At 47.6% G+C, this 24,122-nt stretch overlaps 1 protein-coding gene across 8 annotated transcripts in view; it reads left to right on the top strand.

The window, feature by feature from the left end:
• ASTN2 (astrotactin 2) overlaps positions 1–24,122 on the top strand; it is a 1,111,474-nt gene that overhangs the window by 929,847 nt on the left and 157,505 nt on the right. For 4 of the 8 annotated variants that reach the window (XM_075560396.1, XM_075560395.1, XM_075560402.1 and 1 more), the window contains one exon: positions 9,472–9,552. The exons of the other annotated variants lie outside the window; for them this stretch is intronic. In XM_075560396.1, coding sequence (XP_075416511.1) covers positions 9,472–9,552 — 81 coding nt within the window. The remainder of the gene's footprint in view (positions 1–9,471; positions 9,553–24,122) is intronic. 8 annotated transcript variants of the gene reach the window in all.

Raw genomic sequence — 24,122 nt, 5'->3', positions numbered from 1 at the left:
CAGTGACTCCGATAAATATGTAGTTGTTGATGAGTTTGCCGTGTCTTTCATGTGAGGCGTTACCTTTCGAAACATAAAGTCTCTGTCAAGACTATCTTACAGTCTCCTTCTGGACCTCACGCCACAATCCTCCACTCAGACCCTGCACCAAGGACGTCCCACGTCCCCTCTTCCATCTGTGCAGCGACTTCATGAGCTAGACCTGGAAGCTGCTGCGACTTCATGAGCTAGACCTGGAAGCTGCTGCTGAGCGACCCGTATGGCAGAGTAGGGCTGTCCCTGGGTGTCTCTTCGACTGTGTTTGTTTGGGGCGTGGTCTTGATGGAAGCCCGGAGGTTGAACTGCTGAGTCGGTTTAAACTTCCAACCTTTCAGCTAGTAGCCAAGAGCTAAATTTTTTGTACCACCAAACCTAAAGAATCAAATCAAACCCCAACCCGTGCCCACTGAGTAGATGCTGACTCAGTGCCCCTGCAGAAGGAGCAGATGGCCTCACCGTTCTCCCCTGGAATGGCGGATAGCTTTGAACTGCCGCCCTTCCAGCTTGCAGGCTAGCACTCATCGATTGGACAGCGCCAAGGAAGTTCTTTTGCCCCACCAGGGCTCCCCAACCCAAGAACCCTCCCCCAATTGGTACACGTGACAATTGTTCAGACGCCCTGCCCTTTTTGGAATGCCAAGCTGCCTTTCAAGTATAGAACTACAACTGTGGATATCATTCGGGTTAGTTTTCAATCAATCCCCAATTTAAGGATGAGGAATTCAAAATCTAGAAACACACTGGGCCTGGCTCAATAAGATGTTTTCCCTCATCCCTGGCGAATAACTGAGCAACTGCAATTTTCCTCTTAAATTCTCTGTACCTGGGCAGGAAGCTTATTCATTGGGCACCTGAAGATTAACCCAGGGATTAGGGACAAGGAGAGACCGGTCCTCTTCACTGCATTCTCCCCTAAAGCCAGGGCCATCTCTTCAGCTTATTGCTCTGGAGGAGAACACCACGCAAGTTTCCCTGGACATTGCGCTACAATGAATGACACACTCATTCTCTCCCAGCTCCGCCGCTTCTTCCTGAGGGAGACCTAATCCTAGCAACTGGATTAGACCACATTTACTTTGCTTGGAGAGGCTTAAGACTTTCCCTCCCGTTACTTGGGTGATTGGGCTCACAGATCTAATTTTGAGATACGGTGGGCTAAATTCGGTTATTGAGACATACTAGGGAACAATGTTTTGGAGCATCTGGGCTAGAGCGAGTGATTGGATCTCTGGTTTGGGGGCAGGCCAGGGCTTCTCCCACCAGAAGGGCTCCTGGAGCTCTGGAGCAGCCCCCACCAGGACTGTCCGATGATGCAAATTCAGATAGAGCCAAGGCTAGAAGACCCTGCCTCCAGCCATGTGCGCTCCTGGCCAGTCCAGCCTCGGGGTTTTTGAGTGGGTGTGTGGCACAGCTGGAGCCCAGCATCAGACTCGGTGGCTCTGAATCCAATTAAGCTACCAGCTAGCTCTGTGGCCTTGCTGTTCCTCTCGAGCATTTTACTCCACATCAGAATAGGGAATGGAGCGCAATCTAGGCTGGCCGCCGTCTCTGTGTCAGTAAGGATGAGCCCACGTAACCAGCCCATTGACTGAATTTCTCCACAGTGCCAAGCTGGCAATTCATTGAGGAAGGAGACCCACTTGTCAGTTCCACCCTCTCAGGATGTTGAATCACGTTGGGTTGCTGTTTTGTTGTTAGGTACCAACAAGTTGCCGCCGACCCGTAGCAGCCCAGTGCATGACAGAACAAAACACTGCACAGTCCTCCTGCCAGTCTCAGTGGTTCCTGTGCCTGAGCCCATTGATGCTGCAACCAGTGTGTCCGTCCATCTCCGTGAGGGCCTTCCTCTCCTTCACTGGCCCTCCGCTGCCCCAAACATGACGTCCCTCTCCAGGGACTGGTCTCTCCTGACAACATGTCCAAAGCACGTGAGACAAAGTCTTACCATCCCTTCCTCTAAGGAGCACTCTGGCCTTACTTCTTCCCATGCGGATTGGTTTGGCTTTTTGACAGTCCATGATAGTTTCAATATTCTTCTCCAGCACCACACTTCAATTGCTTCGACTCGTCCACGATCTTCCTTCCATGTTGGGCAGACAGATAAGCAACCTGAAGTGCAGTGACTGCTGCAGGGGAGAGTCTATCATGTTAGAGAGCAAGAAGTTTTCTCCTGTTAAAAAAGACTATTTTGAAATGCAATAAAAGTTTATTTGTAGGAGCAGGGAGATATTTCTTTCTTTAGAAAGCCAGGTATTTTTAGTTGATTAGTAGGACAAATCACGCTGTGAAAAGTCACACAGACCATCAAATGGCTCCACGGAGAATGGCACCGTGCTAGGCTGAAAGCCTCTGCAGGATGGGGGAATCCCCTCATGGAGGGGCTATCCCACTGAAAGCTCCCGGGAAAGCTGAATCCAGTATCAGGGTGATTGCTTCACTCCCCTGTGGGATATAAGCTCCAAGAGAGCAGAGACTACGTCTGTGCCGCTCAACATTGCGTTTCAAGACCCTACTACAGTGTCTGTCATACATGGAGTGAGCAGCTAACAAATATTGTTGCATAAATGAAGTCGGCAGGCAAGCAGCCCGGGGCCAGATTGCAGAGGGATTAGAAACCAACTTAAACTGTTTCGTTTTTACAGATCTTGTTAGCAAAGGAGAATTTGGAGGACCACAAGCACAGCCAGATAACTTTTCCTAACCTCCTGATTCTGGTTCCTGGCTACTTCAGCCAAATGAGGAGCTTTCTGATGGATCCATCCACATGCTTCCTTGTGTTTAGCGTAGTTCCACGCACAGGATGAGGATCGGGAACGTCTGTAGCATGAATGGATGGATAGATGAATTAGTATAGGAAGACACAACACCACCACCAACAAAAACAAAAAGCTGATGGATAGATGGAGCATGAAGTGCCCACCACAGGCTTGGAATCAGTGAGTTTGAGGTCTGAAATCCCTTTCTGTACTTTTCATCCAAATGACACGGGGGCACGACTGAACTTTTCTTTTCATCCCATTGTATTTATCTAAGTGAAAATGGATCTCTCTCTCTCTCTCTCTCTCTCTCTCTCTCTCTCTCTCTCTCTCAACAAGATGTAAAGTATAATGCATTACATTAGGGTGTGGCACATACTAGATGTTCAATAAATTCCAGCTGTTGCTACTATGATCCATCTTTTCCTGGGAAGGCAGAGATTCCCCCACGACATGCTGTACAGGGGAGTCCCCTGGACCCTCTCTCATTCTCTACGTTGTGCAGAATAAAGTCCTGCCCACCTTCAGGACTCGGGGTGATCCATACAGTACCCCACAGGAGCAATGATGAAACATACAGCTTTTCTCTAGTTCCTAAATGCAGAACTCCTGGGCCCAGTCTGTGGTTCAGTCTAGAGAAGGAACCAGAGGATAGGTGAGTTGAGAAAGAAGCCGAGAGTTGGTGAAGGGAGATGATCACGATCCTGTTGGCTCACGTGGGCCAGAACAAGGGCCTGATCAGAGATTGCCTCACCCAACTTGCCTAGTTTGCAGAGATGGGCCGAGATGGACTTGGATTATGTAATATGCAGATGCAAAGACAACATCAACTGGGTCAGGTGCTACGCTAAAAGTAGATGGCGCAGAAAAGGGGGTCTCATAGATAATATCTCTATAAATGACATCTTTGGGGACAAAAGAGACCCCGTTTGATATATAATTTTAAAAGAACATTTATTAACTCTTTTTTTCATATATTAACTCTTAAAAGAGACAAAGACAAGACAGAGGCACAGACAGATCTATCACCCGGTTGAGGGAGGCCACCAACAGTAGGTTGAAATGCTGTCCCAGGATTCATCGACAGACCAGCTTTCAAAAGGGCCTGGTGGGCAAAGACAACCATCACAAAAGCATTATTGGTGTCAGGTCACAGTTACAGGTGGGGCTACAGAAGCAGAGGTGGGGCCATGATTGGGACATGTGTACTGTTAGATCGAAGGGCTTACAAAATTAGTCCAGGGCCTTATGATCAAGGAAATCAGGGTGAGACTGATAGGGCATGATCATGACTATGTGATCCCCCAATAATCCCCAGCATGGTGACCTTCATCAAAGACACACTTGGGCAAGCCTCCAAGAGAGAGACTGCCCCTCCCTGGGCTGGCCAGACAGGAGTGGAGGCTGTCCACTTGCTAAGGCATTCCACCTAAGGGCAAGATTGGCTACATCCTTGGTTAATAGTCAGAAAACATTCCATGGAAGCTCCCTCTGTGTGGACCCTCTGCAGGTGTATTTGGGGCTGTTGTCGTCACCCACGGCCTTTTGCAAACCAGGGCGCTCAGAACTGCAACTCTACTACAGTGAAGAGATTGTTCTTGGAGAAGGAGACTTCAGAACGTCTTCTTTCTTCCCCGATTCTCTGGCTCCCTACACCCCAAATGCCCTCCGAGAAGACAGAGGCTTCGCTGAAGGAAGGTCAACCTGAACTTGAAACTCATTCTGAGAACACTAAGCCTCCTTTCTGCCAAACTTTCTCCCCACCCCCATCCCTAGGGAAAAGAGTCCAACCAAACTTCAATTCACTTGTAATTGCTCCACTCCCAGAATTAGAAGGGTTTTTTTTTTTTTTGGTCTCCTTCTAATACCCTCAACTGATGCTTTTATAAAACTGTTATTTTAGGGCTGTTTGGACTTGTTTTCTACATAGCCCTTGTTTTCTATTATTTCTCTTTTTCCAGGGTTCAGACTAATTAAAGGAAGTGTAAATCACACCTCGTTTGCACAAAATACCTTTCATGAGGTCTGGAAGCAATTTAGCTTCTGTTTGCCAAAGATCTTTAGGAAAGAAAAAAATTCCCCTTGGTTTAAAAAAGATTAATTTCTTGGTGCCAGAAAACCCCATTAAGTACACCTCCCATTTCTGAGATCTTTTATGGTTTCCATGTGAAAAGGAGAGCGCAAAAGACCGGGCTGGCTCTGTACTTGTGTCTGGCCTACCTATGCCACCAACTTGGCTGTCTTGCTGCACCGATGAGTTTTACATCATAGCTTGGTCTCTCTGGACATTCAGAATGACTGCTGTCTTCTTCCCCCCCACCCCAGGCTCCAGTAAATTCCCAATGGGCATTCTCCCCAGGGCTGTGCGTATTTGATATGGACTATCATTCGTCATTGAGACTCTGGAGCAGTGGTTCTCAGCCTTCCTCATGCCGTGACCCTTTCATACAGTTCCTCATGTTGTGGTGACCTCCTCCCCAACCATAACATTATTTTCGTTGCTACTTCATCACTGTCATTGTGCTACTGTTAAGAATTGGGTAACCCTGTGAAAGGGTCATTAGACCCCCAAAGGGGTCACGACTCACAGGTTGAGAACGCTGCTCTGGATAAAAAGGTAGCGTTGTCACCTTGGGCTACCTCTTGCCTCCTCTGTCAGAGACACTTCCCTATTTCAAGCTTTCTGGCTCCCACCAAGTCCCTCCTTCTGTGCCACGTGTCTTCACCCCTCTTATGGGAACCTATCCCCGGCGTTGCGTCTGAGAATGCACTGTCAGTGAATGGTGTCCAGGATGAGCTTTCTGGTGGTAGCTGCTTTGGGAGGCGGGGGTGGGGGGGGCATGTTTTGTGGGATTAAGGAATTGGCTGGGCCACTCTTGTTTCCCTAGCATGTGAAATCGGGGAGGGCTACTTGTTGTCTTAAGACTCCCTCATTTACTGATGCTCAGACAGGGCCAGTAAGGGCGGCGGCTTGTCTGGACACAAGCACCAATGACCTAGCAGACCAGGAGTAGGCGCCAAGGCCTCACTTCCTGAAGAACGATGATTTCTTAGATGCAAGTTGGTGGGAGAGGTGGGATGCACTCTGTGCCATACAAGTTGCTCTCTGCTTGGCAGTTGTATATGCTACCCTTTTATTAAAAATAAATGAATCAAATAAACTCACAATTTGATTTTTAACCAACAATCCATTAATTCTGACTCATTGTAACCCTATATCGGATTTCTGAAGCTATAAATCTTCACAGGACAAGGCAGTCTTAGCTTTGTCTTGTCGAGGGGTTGGTGGATTAGAACCGCTAACCTGGCAGTTCAAGATGTTCCTGAGAGTACCACCAAGATTCTTATAAAAAGTCAGTCATGAGTGCGACCCTGAAGGCAGGATGGTGGATATGTTGGAACCTCATGAGGCTGGGGGTGAGGACTTTGCCATGGAGGATGATGGAGACGAGAGCACTCACACATTGAAAGAAAGAAGAAAAGGCATGGAAGGGTCACGGCTTGGCTTCTGAAGCATGGTCCGGAGCCCGGATGCGTGAAGATGCCCACAGTGTGGGCAGGACAGCGATGAGCCTGGGTCATGGCGCTCTGTTGCAGGCTGCACTCTTTGTCACCGGGGTTCATGGGGAAGCCTCCGAAGAAGACTCCATGATGAATTTCCCAAATATGGAGAAATAAGCAAATCTCCATCTGAACCAGGATAGGTGTACAAGCTCCCTGAAGGGTATCCTCTAGTTGAGTATGAAACACACAAGGAGGCCCAGGCTGCCATGGAGAGACTCACTGGACGGGGGCAATCACTCACCATGGACTGGGGATCTGTTTGGGATTCACCCAAGAGCAAGGTGAGAGGTGGCTGGAGATGCAGCAAAAGTCTAGACCTGGATGAGGTGCTGGTAGGGGTTCTGCTGTCTAAGGGCTCTCAGCCTTGGAGAAAGTGGGCTGGGTGGGAATCTACTGTTGACATTTTCATCTCTTACCCTTTACCTGCCTTATGTTTGAATTATGAATCAATATCCTAGTTTTGTTTTCTACTTAAAAAAAAACCCAGTCATGGAAAAAGAGAACTAGACTGGGCTACCCTTTGAGGGAAATGTGGCAAATTGTCGCAGAACAAGGAAAATCTTTGTGTCCGGCAGATCCCGCGTTTGAGGTTCATCTCTTCATCTGTGTGACCCTGGGCAAGTCTTCGCCTTTCTAGGATGCCATCTGTAAAACTGAGATAACAGTGCCACTCCCCTAGGATTGTTGAGACAGTTAAGTAAGGTATTGATGACAGCAGGTGTGTAGTGTTACTTGCCGCCCGTCACTTTGGTCCCAAACTCAAGGGCACGCTATGGCTGATGGGATGAAACCCCATCAGGTTCTGTTTCTAGTCCCGTGATCAGTATGGATTGGACTATTGCCATCTTTGGGTCATTTATCGCTTGACTTTTGGAAATCCTCAGGCCTTTCTTCCTAGTCTCTCTTAGCCAGGAAACCCTGCAGGTACTTGTTCGGCATCGTAGCAACACCTCACCCTCCACTCACCGTTGTATGGTGATGATATATCGTGTCACTAGGTCGTGTCTGGGCCTCCCACATGGAAGCTGAGGAGTCTATCACTGAATAATGAATGACTCACTTGGTGCTTAGTAAACCCACTCGCCTTCTGTTGATTCCAGGTCATAGTGACCCTGGAGGGCTCCACCAGGTTTCTGAGACTATATCTGTTTATGGGATCAGACAGCCTCCTCTTTCTTCTGAGGAGCAGCTGGTGGGTTTAAACCATCAGCCTTGCAGTGAGCAGGCCAGCGCCTAACCCACGGTGGCCCCAGGACTCCCTGGGTCCATAGTAAGGGATCCGTAATTGCAGGCTGTGGTTGTTCCAGGTGTCTTACTTCTTAGGAGGAAATTGAAACCTATGAATGTGGCCAGTTCTTGGCCTCCAATTTCTCCCAAATGTGGAATTTACTTCCTAAGAAAATAAGTAAATAATAATACAAAAATATTTGGAACTTGTTAAAGCATGAAATTTCCAGGCTGCTTTTTTGCTGATCCGAACCTTCTGTAATTCTTCTGAGGAGGAGAAAGTGCTGTGGACAAAAATAACTTTCTCTAAGAATTTATTACATACTATGTTTCTTGGGTCAGGTTTTTTTCCATTTGAAAAATCCAATTTTGGCAAGGGGAGGGGGGCACAGATGGATAGAGGTAGAGGTAGTTTGGGGAAGAAGAGGCAATGGTGTTCCTTTAGAGATTGGCCTAGAAAAACAGAAATGAACAAACAACAAGACACAAACGTGGGGGCCAGAGAGCCTGTGTTCAAATCCTGGCTTGGCTACTTTCTGTTTATATGTCTGAGATGCGATTTTTATCTGCCTTTCTAAACTTGTCTTTGTATATTTTCCATGTATATTTTTAAAATGGGGGTTATTGTGAACATTGAAATTGTTCTTACAACCTGCTGCAGAATGGGTAGTCGGCAATCCTTGATCACATGGTTGACTAGCGAGGTGAGTCAGGGAGAGGAGATTCCAGGGGGAGAAAATACAGACTGTTCCAGAAAGGGCCCTTGGAGTCGGAAGACCAGGGTTTGGATCCCAGTTCCAACACTGATCCACCCTTAATTTCTGAGCTTCAATGTCCTCATCAGCCAGATGGAACTGCAGGCTGTTCTCTGGCGCGTGTTTTGTCATCTTTAGGCACACGACCTCAGCCTTCACCCCTTTCTTCTCACTGCCATGCTGAGTGATTGCAGTGACTTCCTATCTAGTTTCCCCGTCTCCTCCCCTCCTGCCCAGGGAATTCGTTTTTCATACAGCAGTCAGAAGGAGATTTCTAAAGCCCATGGTAACTTTTAGAATAAGTTCCCCATATTTTCATGACATAAGCCACCCCTTGCCTTCAAGATTCATATCCCATCTTGTCTCTCCTTACTCTTCTTAGCTCTGCCCTGGTCACCTTTACCTCCTGGTCATGGCAGTCTCATAGCTGGACAACTCTTGCATGCCCATTCGTTTTTTTTTCTAATAAAAAAATCATTTTATTGGGGGCTCTTACAACTCATATAACAATCCATACATCAATTGTATCAAGCATATTTGTAATTATGTTGCCATCATTATTTTCTAGACACTTACTTTCTTTTTTTAAATCGTTTTATTAGGGGTTCATACAACTCTTATCACAATCCATACATACATCAATTATGTAAAGCACATCTGTAAATTCACTGCCCTCATCATTCTCAAAACTTTTGCTCTCCACTTAAGCCCCCAGCATCAGGTCCTCATTTTTCCCCTCCCTCATGGACCCTTGATAATTTATAAATTATTATTTTTTTCATATCTTTCCCTGTCTGATGTTTCCCTTCACCCCCTTTTCTGCTGTCCGTCCCCCAGGGAGGAGGTCACATGTAGATCCTTGTAATCGGGTCATTCTTTCCAACCACTCTCCCTCTACCCTCCCAGTAATGCCACTCACACCACTAGTTCTGGAGGGATCATCCGCCCTGATTCCCTGTGTTTCCAGTTCCTATCTGTACCAGTGTACATCCTCTGGTCTAGCCAGACTTGCAAGGTAGAATTCGGATCATGATAGTCGAGGGAGGCGGGGAAGCATTTGGGAACTAGAGGAAAGTTGTATTTTTCATCGTTGCTACATCGCATCTTGACTGGCTCATCTCCTCTCCTAGACCCCTCTGCAAGGGGATTTCCAGTGACCGACAAATGGGCTTTGGGTCTCCACTCTGCACTCCCCACCCTCATTCACTATGGTAAGATTTTTTTGTTCTGATGATGCTTTATACCTGATCGCTTCAACACCTTATGATCGCACAGGCTGGTGTGCTGCTTCCATGTGGACTTTGTTGCTTCTGAGCTAGATGGCCACTTGTTTACCTTCAAGCGTTTAAGACCCCAGACACTATCTCTTTTGATAGTCGGGCACCATCAGCTTTCTTCACCACATTTGCTTATGCACCCATTTGTCTTGCATGCCCATTTTTCCCCAAGAGCTCCCACCCCATCTAGAGACTGTCTGAGAAGCTTCACCAACTCAGTGGTTCTCAACCTTCCTACTGCCGGGACCCTTTCATACAGTTCCTCATGTGGCGGAGACCCCCGAGCCATAAGGTTATTTTAGGTGATGCTTCATAACTGTCATTCTGCTATTGTTATGAATTGGGCGACCCTGTGAAAGGGTCATTTGACCACCAAAGGTGTTGCGACCCACAGATTGCGAACTGCTGTAACTACCTGGATTTATGATTTAGCTTATAATGATGCAAACTCTCTGAGGCCCACTTGGCTCCTCTGTAAAGAGGTAGATCCATCCTCGCTCAGCGGCTGAAGGAGGAATCAATTTGACAGCCAATGTAATGAACCTTGTGTCAGGTCAACAACCCCTAACAATATCACAAGTCCGTGGGTGCAACTGTGCAGCGATAATATATAAACATTATAGTAAAGTCATAGGGAATGAGAGAAATAGAAGAGAGTAAAATAAAGGAGTCAGACACATTTCACGATAGCAGGCTCACCTCAGCCCCTCTTGGTGGTCCACGTGGGATGGAAGATGAGAGGAGGAGAGAGATTTGTTTCTAACCAAGGATTACGTACACTTGGGGACGTGCAAAAGCGCCCTGATTACAGGTAACAACATACGTCACAGGAAGGGATTGTACCATAGGAAATACAGCAATGGGATGGGACAATCTAGAGGTGTACACGCAATAGGAAGAGGAGGGATTAGGGGTACATATGTGTCAAGATGGGCGGATCCTAGATTCAGGATGGCAGCCTAACCTTGATCATCCTTGAGCTGCTGGCTTGGCTTATTCTGAGCTCTCCAGGGAAAGCAATGTATTGTCCTTAACAGCAGGGAGAGAACACCACCTATGGCTGGACAGCCAATAGGCTCTGCTTGCTCTGGATGGCAGATGCCTTCGGGGAGATAACTTGACAATCATTTACCATTATTTGCAAGCAGTGTCCTAGGAGTGACATATATTTGGGGGAGACGGCTGGGGAAAAGCCTTTTTCTATCCCACAACCTTGCCTATAGTATCTGCTTTGGACCGAACAGTCCTCCCTCTTTACAGTGCGCACACTTGCCTCCAGGACATGGATTTCCAGCCTACACCTGGTGCTGTCACCCTGGACTGTCAGCACCCAACCCTGCGTTTTCCCTCTCCCTGGACAGCGGGCAAGCGCGTTCCTCGCGCATCCTTGTAGCTCTGTGCTTGGGTTCGAAGTCAAAGTCCCAGCTCCCGCGTGGAAGTTGGATGTTTGAAGCTGGATAAATGGGACAGAGTTTGAGCCACCTCATCCCTCCAGTGGGAATAATCATGGCAGTTGGTATCTCACGCAGCTTAAGGAAGACAATGTACGTGAAGCTCTCAGCGGGGATGTTGGCACCCAGAGAGTACTTCGTACATGTGGGTCATGGTTGTTTCCTGTAGCTCCACTGCTTGTCCCGGAGAGAAGCCCTTCGGTGGTTTTGAAAAGATGAAAGTGCTTTGGGAGCTAAGGGGAGTGTGTGATGGGCTTTATGATGGACTTAAAAGGAGAGCTGGTAACAGACCCAGGGTGGGGCCTGTTTTGGGTGATTATGGGATCGGCCAAGACACTCCTGTTCCCCGGAGCCGGCCTCCCTCCCTCCTTTGTTGGAGACTTGGGAAGCGGGGTGAGATGGGGAGAGTGCCTAAAGGTTCATTGTGAGACAGGCACAGGCACAGAGAGAACCGGCAACACGTGGACTGGCAGCGCTGCCCTTCCACGGGGCTCTAATCCTGCCCTCCAGCACTTCCTGCGTTCCCGCCCAGCCTGGTTCCTCTGAGGCTCTCCTCGCAGCCATGCCCAGCAGCCTGGTCAACCCATTTGTCTCCTGGCCCCCCGTGAGACCATCCGAGCCGTCTTGCCTTTTCTCAGTCCGACTGGAAGCTTTTGGTTTGTTTGATGGTTTGGGTCCATGCCACGAGCCCGCCGCGTGGTGGACCGTTCTGAGCTTGAATCCCAGCTTGCTTTCCCCCAGTTTACTCATGTGTCATCCCCAAGCCCCAGTTTTCTTGGGCTGTCACATGAGGGACTAGTAATCTCCATTCCTACGGGTGCAGGGAGGGTTAAATAAAATCGTCTAGGGAGCATTCGAGTTTGCTATCGATATGCCTCTTCGGGAATAAGTTCCCCCTTCCTGTTTTCCTTTTCTGTGTTTGCCCCTATCCATGGATTTGTGCCCTGTGCAATCGGGACTTCAACTCAGGGTATGGGGGGCCCAAAGGTGGACGGAAGGGTTGGGCTCAGTGACCATCTGAGTTCTTTCTAACACAAAAGGCTGATACTATAGAAAGTGCTTCCAAACTAGAGAAGATCATCCCGAGGACAAGGGGGCACCTGACACCACCTTATCGAGGCACCTGTATCTGGGCATCCTTCTGGGTTCACTGCAAACAGAACACGTTGGAGAATGGCCCCGCGATCAGGGGAGGGGCGCACACAGGTCTTCTCCTTACTATTCGCGTCTTAGTCTTGTTAGGGCGATTTCCAAACAGAAGTCCCCTCCAAGCAGTGACTTTCAAGGGCATCTTAAATACAGAGCAGAGACCAACCCAGGAAGTGAAGGTGATTATGTCGAGGGATTGCCAAGGGGTAATCTTAATAGATTTTCTCAAAGGACACATGGTGATCACGGGGCTGGGCACGAAGATGTTTTCAGGCATTTGAAAATTACCTTGGTGAGGAAAAGGCCAGCAAAGCTACCCGAAGGAATTTTTCTTCCCTCATGACCATGCGTCTGCTCATTCTTCAAGGGTTTCCGGGGCTGGCCTATGAGGATTCGGTTGGGAAAACACACGCCACCGGTCCCACAGTTATGAGCTTGCCCTTACAGACTTCCTTTTGCTCCCCGAACCTCAAGGATGGAGGGAAAACCCCTTGAAGATGCCTGAACTGCTGTGCTGACTGGGGCTACGTGGAAGAGTGCAGGCTTCCTGGGGGGAGGGTTAGCGAGACGCAACCATCCCCTTCAGAAGTGCATCCACCTCAGCGGAGGCTCTGGAGAGAACCGATAGCTTTACATTTTGATAGTTTTGCTTGATTAAGGTTTCTATGAGTTTGTGGTTATATATATATTTACCTTTTACCATGCCACTTATGATGGAGCCCCAGTGGTGCAGTGGTTAGGTGAGCCCCAGTGGTACAGTGGTTAGGTGTCGATCCAAACGGTCAGCAGTTTGAAACCACCAGCAGCTCTGGGGAGAAAGACTGGGCAGGAGCCACTTTTTGCAACTCTATGAAATCACACTCGGCTGTGGTTAGCAACATGGAAGGATGTGTGTCTGTGAGAGAAGCACTCCTGGTCTCACCTCGCAACCTGCCACTGACCACTGTTCTTGTAGTTCACAGGGATGTAATTGATGTACGCTACGTGGGGGTTCCTAATGTGTCCATTTACATTTAAAATTTTCTCCCATGAGTATTCTGCTGTGTTTACTTGGCCCTCGATTCATATTGATCCCAGGCACAGCTGATGGGCTAAGGATGGAGCCGCTGTGAGGCATGGTGTTCTTATTCTACCCAATCTTAATCTGTAAGTGCTCCTGGCAAAAACCTGTTTAACATCCAGGTAATACCCAAGCCTCCACTGACAGATCGGTAGCCGCTGAAGGCATGAAGTGCCTTGTCTGGGAATTGAACCTGAATCTCCTGCATGGACGGTGAGGATTCTACCATTGAACTCACACACCCCCATCCCACCCCCACCCCCAAATGGCTGGATGAGTAATAAAATCCTTTTGTTTTCTGGGTATTTGGGGGGAACATTGCACATGCAATTTCCCTCTTCTTGGAAATTCATAACATATCATATTATCATATAAATAGCTTTGTGTTGTCCTGTGGGGAAGAAATTGGTTGAATTGGATTAAACCTTGTCTTTTTCAAACTTTTCTGGCCACACCTTAAAATGACAGCTCACTTCTCATGGGAGGGAATGTTCTGCAAAACACACTTCAGACCCAACAAGCCAAGTCACCCTGCTGATCTCCCGGAACCTTGTCACACCAGATTTCTAGAAACCGCTCCCAGCATCCCCACTTCAGTACTGGCAAAGGAAAGACACTAGAAATCCACAGGTTTTCCCAATAAGCAGGGGCTTGCATATCTGTTTCTTCTACAAGTCCATGACCCCAAGTGATAGCAGCCATGTCCAGCATCCTGTGCTGTGCTGTGTGCCATGGGGCTACTTTGTCCATCTGTTGAGGCTCTGCTAGTTCTTAAGAAGCGCATACCTTGGGCACAGGGAGCCCCGAGGGCACGGTTTTCTGTGCTTCTACAAAAGGAAGAAAATATTGCATATGTTCAATTCACCGGAAACATCAAACGTCATTAGCACTTCGTCTTTCTGGGACTGGTCTCTGAGACAAAGGAGGAGATAGAAACCCTGGGAAATGATTCCTGGCTAAAACCATGACATCATCAGGTAAGCTTGTGCTTGAGATTCTACCTCACTTGACAATAAATCAGGAGTCTTTCCACCGATGAAGGCCAACAGCATTCTGCAAATGTACAGCAAGGGCGAGGTGGTCTGCATAGGTGCCAGGGAAGCCTTTCTCACCAGCTCTCAGGACATGCCTGGAAAAAAACCGTTTTTTCAACTGGGGTGAATAGCACCCTCTTTAAATCTCAAAAGTGTCCCACTTTGAAGAATATGGTCACCCGACCCAGAGCTTTCCCTGGAGGGGTGATGTGGGAAGCAAAGAGGAAGCACTAGTTTGAAAAGACAAGAGGTGGCTCATGCAGCCAACAGAGGGCGCTCCCACACCGCACAACAGTGTGGTCCCCAAAGCCAGGGGCCCGACCAGGGGAGGAGACAGCCAGCTGACCTTTCTCCAGGCTGTTCTCGGGTTGCCAGAGCAGCAGAGGTGTCAGCTGAGAGCGGTCACAGCCGAGGGAGGGAGAGAGACTGGGGCACTCGAAAGGGAGGAAAAACTGGCAATTCGCGGAGACAGAGAGGCACAGGGAAACACACCAAATATGTACAAGGTACCTACCCGAAAAAGAAGAGCAACGATCTGCAACCTGCACAACATGCAACCAAGAGACACACTCACATAGGACGGAGTGCCATCCAACACACAACACAGTCATATGTCACACAGCTGGGCAGCAACAAAGACGTCACACACACACGCCTGTAAGCCTGTGACTGCCGAGGACATGTGCACTCTGTACAATTCACCAAAGACACAAACAAAGGCACTGATTTGCAGCCACGTGCGCATGACAAACACCCAGACATGCACGGCAGACCACCACCACCTCCAGAGGCCTGGGGATCGCATACCCCACACATACAACACACCACTCTTATACAACGCCCAGCACACACTCCCAGAGGCATATCACTGACAAACAACAGAGGCACGTGAGAAGCATAAACATGGATGCTTCCCTACAGGCACACTGCACAGACAGCATTGTTAACCACGTGCTGCGACTGACATCCACCCACCCAGCACCCCCAGGCACACGGAATACGTACAATATCATATAGCTCAGCGCACACACACACACACACACACACACACTCAGCACATACCCGGCACTCAGTCACTGTGTGGGCACTCATCCACATGTATCAGAAACACTTGGCCTTTAGTCAATGTTTCTAGGAGAGAAAAGAACAAGAGGCCAGAAATGGGGAGAGAGGAAAGAGAGAGGGTTGAGAATGATAGAAAGGAGGGCAAGAAAGAAGGAGACTAAGGACAAGACAATGGGTGGGAAGGCTTAAGAGCAGATCTGGTACTCCATTTATTCCCCCGCCCCCGTCAACGGAACACAGAGCATGTGATTTCCAGCAGCGCCCTTGGGAAGGCCACACAGACTCCGTGGCTACAGCAGGAGCTGATGGTTCCCTAGGGAGACAGAGCCATCAGCTCGGGGCCAGACTTGGACCTCAGTCTCAGCTGGGTCAGAGACTCCAAATCACACCGTCCTGACTTCCTTCCAGGGAAGCCTGCCCCCAACCCACTCCGTCTCCTGTTATGTCTTTTATCGCATGCATACACACTGAAGCCTGACTTTCTCCGAGCAGCCTTAGCTGCTGAGAAATGAGCATCAAACAATGAGAAACTAGATCTTCTCCCTTCCTTCTTCAGGTATGCGTATTTCTGCCAGGCCAAGCCCCGAGGGACCCTCTGAGGGCTTGTCCTACCAGCGAAGACAGTGAAGGTCAGAATGGGGCAGAGCTGAGCAAAACTAGCCAGTTCTGTCACTAAACAAATACAGCTCACTTCTTGGAAGCATAGGACTTTCGGTGAAAGATTCTCATCAGAAAGCTTTCTTCGTGTACCCATCCTGGCCAGGCCCAGCACAGGGTGCTGGGACCTCCAATGAAAAGTCCTCAAACCTCAAATGTAAGGTTGACTAGAAGGCAGAGGGCATTGGTGACTCAGGAGTAAAATTCTCACCTTTCATGTGGGAGACTTGCCGAAGTCCCTTGTGGACGCATCACCTCTAGGTCAGTGCAGGTGGACGATTCCCTCTGCTGCAGCCCAGATCTCAGCAGAACTTCTAGACTAAGAAAGGCTAGGAAGAAAGATGTGGTGGCCGGTTCCAAGAATGAGCCCTCGGTAGCCCTGTGGATCTCACAAGTGTGATCTCCAATGGATCGTGCTGATGGCGTAGGACTGGGTGCATTTTGTTCCGTTGTGCATGTTCTGTTGCGAGTTACAGACAATTCCATGGCCACCAACAAGAAATACAACAACAACGATGATAGAGATAGGGAATGTGAGACCTATCCAATGAAGGTCAACGGTTAAGAAAGTATCTACAAATTGTATACTTGCAAAGAAAGAGGGGATGAAGACGTGAACAGTACTTTGAGAATCCACTCTGTGGACCATGCTGAGCACTGTAGATCCATTATCTCAGGTAAAGTTCCTTTCAAAGACCATCTGGAGTATCAGGAGTATGATTTTTATGCTAAAAATGAAGAACTTGAGGCTAGGCATGTGACACAATCTGCTCAAGATGACACATTTGAAAATCCAGATTCTAACCAAGGTGTCTGACTTCAAAACCCATGCCGTTGCCAGTCTACGGGAATGATTAGGCAATTCCTCCGGGTTTTCAGTTTTGGGGTGAGAGTTAAAGAGAAGGAGAGAAAGATACTCAAGGTAGCAGTGACAATAGGAGACATGAGTTAGAGGACACAAGGGGATCCTTGGAACTCCCCCTCCAGGGGTTAACTTGCTGGTTCTTCCCAAAGACACGTGTCTCCCAGTCTTTAGGCCTTTCATTGGCTCTCAAATTAAGTGGTGACATGTGCGTGCTCCTGGATTCTGTTCCCCACGTCTGACACATGTCTATCTGCTATTTCATTAGACTGAATTTCTCCTTCAAAGGGAGCCTGGGCGAGATTCTATCTCTTCTCCTTTGCTTGGGGAACAGCCCCTGGAAAAGGATGCCATGCTTCCTAAAGGAAAAAAATGACGGAACAAGAGGAAGGTCCTGAATGAGATGGATTGATACAGTAGCTGTAACAGTGGGCTCAAACGCCACAATTGTGTGAATGGCCTGAAACCAGATAGTGTTTCTCTCTGTTGGACATAGGATCTCGCTAAGTCGGAATCCACAACAATTGTCTTTTGGGGTTGTCAAATAACAGCAGGTTGTGGGGAGCCTTTAGGCTCATGTAGTCCAGGGACTGCTCCACAGGGATGCAGTGAGTCGGATTTGACCCCATGGGAGTGAGAGGGATTGAGTTCAGTGATAGGATTTTGCAGGTAGGATAGTTGAGGTCCCCAAATCAGTCTTCATTAATTATGGCTGTATGTTTATTTAAAATGATAATATCAGTGGTTGTGGAGTCAGTTCCAATTCCTGGTGATCGACCCCCATGTGTCTGGTTATAACTGAGCCCTATGGGGATTTCAGTGGTCACTAGTCATTACTACGAAGGCAGTGGTTCTCAACCTTCCTCATGCCGTAACCCTTTAATACAGTTCCTCATGTTGTGGTGACCCTCCCCCCCAACTATAAGGTTATTTTTGTTGCTACTTCATAGCTGTAATTTTGCTACTGTTATGAATCGGGCGACCCCTGTGAAAAGGTTGTTCCACCCCCAATGGGGTCACAACCCACAGGTTGAGAACTGCAGTTCTAAAGCATCTGTGGGTAGATTCAGGCTTCCAAGCATTTGGCTAAAGGTGAGCACATTAAAATCATAGCAAACATTTCATGGAGTTTGCTTACATCATCCCAGAACTGTACTAAACGCTTATATGTATTGTTTTATCAGATGTTCACAATATCCCTGTTAGGCAGATCTTTGATTTGTTATTTTTACACACCAGAAAACCAAGCTCAGAGACACGAGGCTGTTTCTAAGGTTGCCCAGTAAGCAAGGACAAGCGTTGAGATGTGTGCTGGCTCTGGCCCTTAGGCCTCACTCCTACCTGCTTCTTCCTCTCAGCCATCTGCTGGCCCAGCATGAAACATGGACAGGGATTGTCACCCCAAATTTAATGAGAAGATAACTGTGAAGGAGAGTATCTTGTTCAAGGCCACCAAGCTGATTATTCCATCCCGGAGCTCCAAATTGCTCTCCTGCTTCCTTTCCTGCTGCTCCCTGAGCCAAAGTGGGCTGTGCTTTTTCTTTCAGAGATGGGAAGGCAGACTAGGACTGGGTGATCAGATCAAAGGTCTCACTTCCTACAGGAAGCTCCTTTGGGGGGTAATGGAACATAGCATCCCACCTGGCCTGGACTTCTTTGGTTCTAATTCTGTTCTGGTTAATTCCCTTGAATAGAGGGACTCTCTGTAGCTCCACCCTTTGTGTCTTGCCTGGCTCACCCAAGTCATGGCTCTACTCCATCTTGGATGATATTAGTTGTCTTCAGTTCAGGCGTGACACTGCCTATGGCCAAACACCATGTGATCGATGCCCTGGGGCTTTTGAGAGAGGCCAAATGCAAGATGGCAGGGCAACCTACTTCCCGTCTCCCCGCCCCACACCACTGTGTGTGCTGAGAACGGGAGGGCTGTTGGTGAAACTCGGAGCTTCAGTGCTCAGATATTGTTGTTTATTTTGGTGGGATCTGCCTCTGACTTAGCAAGGGGATTTACGCTGGAATTATCCAGCTCAGCCTGCTGAGAGTTGGCTACAAATTCAGATTCCTAGAATGGGAAGGTTAATAGATGTTTTGTTCTCAAATATACTTAAATTCTTTTTAGTAACTTAGTCTGCTCAGCATGACCCAAACTCCACCATCATGATGGAGTGCGTGGTCCAAGGTACAGCACGGCACTGACCTGCTTAACACCTTGGCTTCAACAAAGTGGGCACCTCAGATGTACCATCTGCAACACAGATCTCAGAACCAATGCTTGTTTCCAGTGAGCATTTCTTGATCTCTGTCCTGGTCTGTATCAGAGAAGTGAGAATCAGTATTCCAGTTCTAAAGACTTATTATGAGTTACTAATGACATGCAGAACAGCATACTTAATCCTCGGCTACTTAATCACATATTCCAAGTGCAATCAGAGTCACTGGAGGTACAAACAGTTACACAGCCCACTACTAACTGAGCACTTGTGGGTTGAACCCGCAAGAGGTGTCTTAAAAGAAAGGACTGGTGATTTGCTTCAGATAAATCACAGCCTCAACAAGTCGTGGAGCAGGGATCTCCTCAACACACAGGGTCTTCATGTGTCAGAATCTACTCGCTTGTTTTAAACCAATCCCAGTGATCTACAGATAAACCCCTCCCAGGGGGATGGACAACAGAAAAGTGGATGAAGGGAGACATCGGTCCGTGTAAGACATGAAAAAATAATAATTTATAAATTATCAAGGGTTCATGAGGGAGAGGAAAAATGAGAAGCTGATACCAAGGGCTCAAGTAGAAAGAAAAGAATTTAAAAATGATGATGGCAACAAATATACAAATGTGCTTGACACAATAGATGTATGTGTAGATGGTGATTGGAGCTGTATGAGCCCTAATAAGGTGATTTTAAAAATAAATAAAGCCAACTGGTTACCATGCATCCGTCAGAGGCTGCTGGGAAAAACTCTAAACAGGAAAGGCTCAATGGATGTCGAACGTCGACTATGATTTTTTTTTTTTTTTTTGCTGCTTCTGTGATGAGGATGAGGGATCCCTGAAGGCATAGGGGCTTACACACCGGCTGCTCACCACAAGGTCAGGAGTTTGTTACCACCAGCTGGTCTGAGGGAGAGGGGTGAGGCTTGGTGCTCTCTAAAGGGTCCCAGTCACGGAAACCCACAGGGCTGCCATATGCCTTCCAGGGTCACTGCGAGTTGAAATGGACTCAGTGGCAGCGAGTGTGGTGGTCACCTAATCTGGTGTCAATTGAAGGATTAAGAGTGTAGGGGTGGAGTCTGGGCTTTCAATCTGGAGATAGCCAATGAAACTTCTGTGTGGGCATGGCCTTCTCCTGAGAATTCTGGGAATTCCGGTACTTCTTCCTTGGAAGCAGGAGACACTTCTCTCTCTCTGCTACTCCCTGGGAGACATTGCAGAAGACAAGCCACATGGATGCAACCAGACCTCTGAAGCTGGAGAAAGCACAGAGAGACCCCTGCCAGCGCTGAGATGCTTACAACGCTACTGGACCCAAAGACTTTCTACCCACTGGCTTGTGATTATCTTGCATTTGACTTCATTGCATGTGTTTTGTGAGTCTGAAGAGGACTTTATAGATTGGTATCGGACAAATGGACTAATATCAGACTTATGGACTTGATCTGGACTGGCTGGGATGTTTTCTCAATGTTCAATTTCTTTTGTATATAAATCTTTCTTTTCTTAAAAATCATTTTATTGAGGGCTCATACAACTCATCACAATCCATACATACACCAGTTGTATAAAGCACATTTGTACATTCGTTACCTTCATCATTCTCAAAGCATTTGCTCTCCACATAAGCTGCTGACATCAGCTCCTCATTTCCCCCCTCCCTCCCTAGCCCCCCCTGCCTTAAGAACCCTTGATAATTTATAAATTATTATTTTGTCATATCTTACACCATCTGAATAATTCTCTTTCTTAGACACATGTGTGTGTACATGGATTTGTTTCTCTAGTCTACTCAGACAAACACAGTGACTTTGTGTTTTGCTTTTGTTATCTTGGTATTATTACGATGAGGATGCAGAAGTTTAAGACACGATCCCCTTTGGGCTGTTGGATGGGAAGGGCTTAAACCGAGCCTAGCAGATAGTACAAAAAGAAAAGAAAAAGAAAAACACCCCAACTCACAGCCATTGAGTCTTTGCCAAGTCACTGTGATCCCATAAGTACTCTTAACCTATGATCTGTCTCTGTCTACATTCTTACCTGCCTTCCTTCCTTATTTCCTTCCTACTTGGCTTACTTTCTTCGGTGTTTCCCTTTCTTTCCTCTGAGGCTTCTTGTCTCTTCCTGAAATCATTGCCACTGCCTTTTCCTGGTCTTCCCATCTTTTGTCTTATCTCCTTGAAACCCTCTTCCCCATTACAGCTACAAGGGTCATTCACAGGTGTTTCTGAGTCACAGGCTCTCTATAAGAACAAGCCAAATGACTATCCTCCACCTAGCAGAGGAGCATGCGACACTTACCTCTCCTCCTTCCTTCACACCCCAGGGGCCCCTGGCCCCATGGGGAAGCTGCCAATTCACACTATTTCTAGCCCATTGAACCCACAGGGCCCCTCCACAGAAAGAGTGAAGACCAGAGAGACCAACAGAAACCCTGGCTTGCAGTTCCACAGACTTGGACTGGAGTTACCTTTCAGTGGCTTATGAAGACAATTGTGCACATCCCTCACTAACTTCAAGATCAGTGAAAACCCAATGATAGTCTGGAGTGGGTGTGGAGGTATTTCCAAGATGAAAATCATCAAATGTGACCAATTAAGGCCGTCTCTGCCACCACTGCTGAGAGCCCGTTAAGCATTTACCAGCACACTGCTAACCCTCAGTCTCATCATATGATCACTGTGAACTTCATTCAGTTCCTCCTTTAGACGATAGTGCACTACCCCAGGTCCTCTGAGAAACAGATGCCAAGGTGATCTTAAATATCCAGGAGTTCAAAGGGGGTGGGAGGTGTGGATGGGAGAAGAGGGCAGGGGATTGCAGAAAACTGAGAGGGCCGTCTAACCCCACTGCAAGTCTGACGCTGAGGGAAGGAGAGGTGACGGGGATTCTCGGTGGAGGCATCCTAGACTACTGTGAAGCCTATGGAGGTTGGGAAAAACCATTCGGAGTCCTTGAGATGGTCTACCATCAGAGGAATGCTGAGTCTCCGGGGCCTGCTTCAGTGTTTCTGCCATGCTGGAAGTAGACTACAGGAAGAGGAGCGCCCTACAAATATGGCAACAGGATCCCATGCATCCAGAGATCTGTCCTGAAGCTCGGGGCTTCTGCAAGGTGAACTCTCACGACAACCCCAGATCTTAACCCATGGAACCCAATTGGATGCCTGTTGTCTAGATTACACCTTGTTCTTTCTCATCTATTTTCTGTTCTTTTCCATCAATTTTCTAGTCACAGTGCCAAACATTGTGCTGGGTCTTGGGATGTAGGATGTTCATGTTGGGGTCCTTGACCTTATGGGCCCCAAAGAGGGGAGACTGACTACTAAAACACCTAGGGTAGTGTATAAAGTAAAAGGCCAGGGGATAGGGAGGGGAGTCTGTTAGCAAATACCTTGGAATATAGAACCGTCAACTACTTTAGACCTGGGTGTAGTTTGGAGGAAGGAAGGCAGGGCAGGCAGGAGGAATGAGACAAAGGCAAGGAGATAGGACAGGAAGCTAGTTCCATGCGGGAAGGGAGGAGGTGGAGACAGTGAGTGCAGAGAAGGGGGAAACAAGGAAGAGGTGTTAGAGTCTGCACTCTGTTAGATACCTGGACGATGCTGAGAGCAACAGATAATCTAAAATGATGTCCCGGGATCTAACATGTTTTGTGTACACTTTTAGCTGAGTGTACTTTTAGCCATTTAGACCTTTCAGACCAGAGTTTTCAAATGTCAGGTCAAGACCCATAGTGGGTTGTGAAATAGTACTGGATTGTGGCCTACATTAAAAAAAAAATCATCATCATCATAGACTCTATCAGAATGCATTGCATGTTAGTAAGGTTCAATATTCTTTCATGAAGCTTGAAAGAGTTTCAGGAGCACCGAGTGGGTGCTCACTAACGGGCCATTGGCAGTTTGAGTCCTCCCAAAGATTCCTCTGAGGCAGAGCTGCGATCGACATCCCGACAGAGCAGAGTTCTGTCTCCAGCACACATGAGATCGATCGCCATGGGTTGGAATCGACTTGCCAGCAACTGGTTTTTGTTTTAATCATACGCACGTCCAGGAGTGTGCTAGATTTGTATATAAAATGCTATGTCTCGGTACCACTACCTCCCAAATTGAAAGACAGGATTTTAGACAATACGCTGTTCTGTAAGGCTGGAGCAGTGTCTTGCACGTCTTAAATGAACGATGTTCTCAGTGACTTGAAAAGTCTGCATCACTCAGCCCTGTTCACCTCTTCCAGTTGAGATAATGATGCTTGTAGAGATGAACTGATTTCTGCCAAATTAGCTAATTCTCATAGTATCCTTAACAATAGCTAGTTTGATTAATGGAGTGAGTGGACCAACATATGAGTGGATATAAATCATAAGTCAATGTAATAGCAATACATGAGTAAGTGAATTAATAAGTAGATGAATATATGACCCTACAAAAAGTTGATAAAGGAAAAAAGGCAGGGAGGAGAGGAAGGGACTCCTGAGTCCCCTCACAAAGACGGTGAGTCCGTAGACTCCTTGCCAAGGAAAGGATTTCTGCATGACCCCAGGCAGGGGACTACACCATTGGAATCAATCACATGGCCAGCACAGAGATCAGCCAAAGCTGACCAAGTGATGACGGCCTTGCAGTAGACTTTGCTATGCTCTCGTTATAGGGTGAGCTATTAACTGGTCCAGCGTGGGGGTAGCCAGACGCCTGACATCAGTTCATGAATGAAGTGTTTGGGTTGGGAAGAGATGGGCTCTTGTTCCCAGCTTTTGGTCTGCTGAGTCATCCCAAGTCCTGAGGACTGCCATGCCACTCTTTATTGGTCTCATGACTAGCTCCCTGTCCCCTGGGCCACCTCAGGAAGCTACATATTTATTTCAGGGGAGAAGTGCATTGAGGTCAGGAAGGATTTAAAGAACCACTGGCAACACTGACAATCAACCAGGTCCAAACCATTTCTAGGCTTGAATCTGGCTTTCTCTCCCAACGTGCTCTGTGATACTAGGCAAGTCACTTCATTTTTCTAAA

The sequence above is a fragment of the Tenrec ecaudatus genome, chromosome 10 (genome assembly GCF_050624435.1).
Source record: "Tenrec ecaudatus isolate mTenEca1 chromosome 10, mTenEca1.hap1, whole genome shotgun sequence".
NCBI lineage: Eukaryota > Metazoa > Chordata > Mammalia > Afrosoricida > Tenrecidae > Tenrec > Tenrec ecaudatus.
Note: the sequence above shows the minus strand (reverse complement) of the source record. Positions and strands in the feature narration are given on the sequence as shown.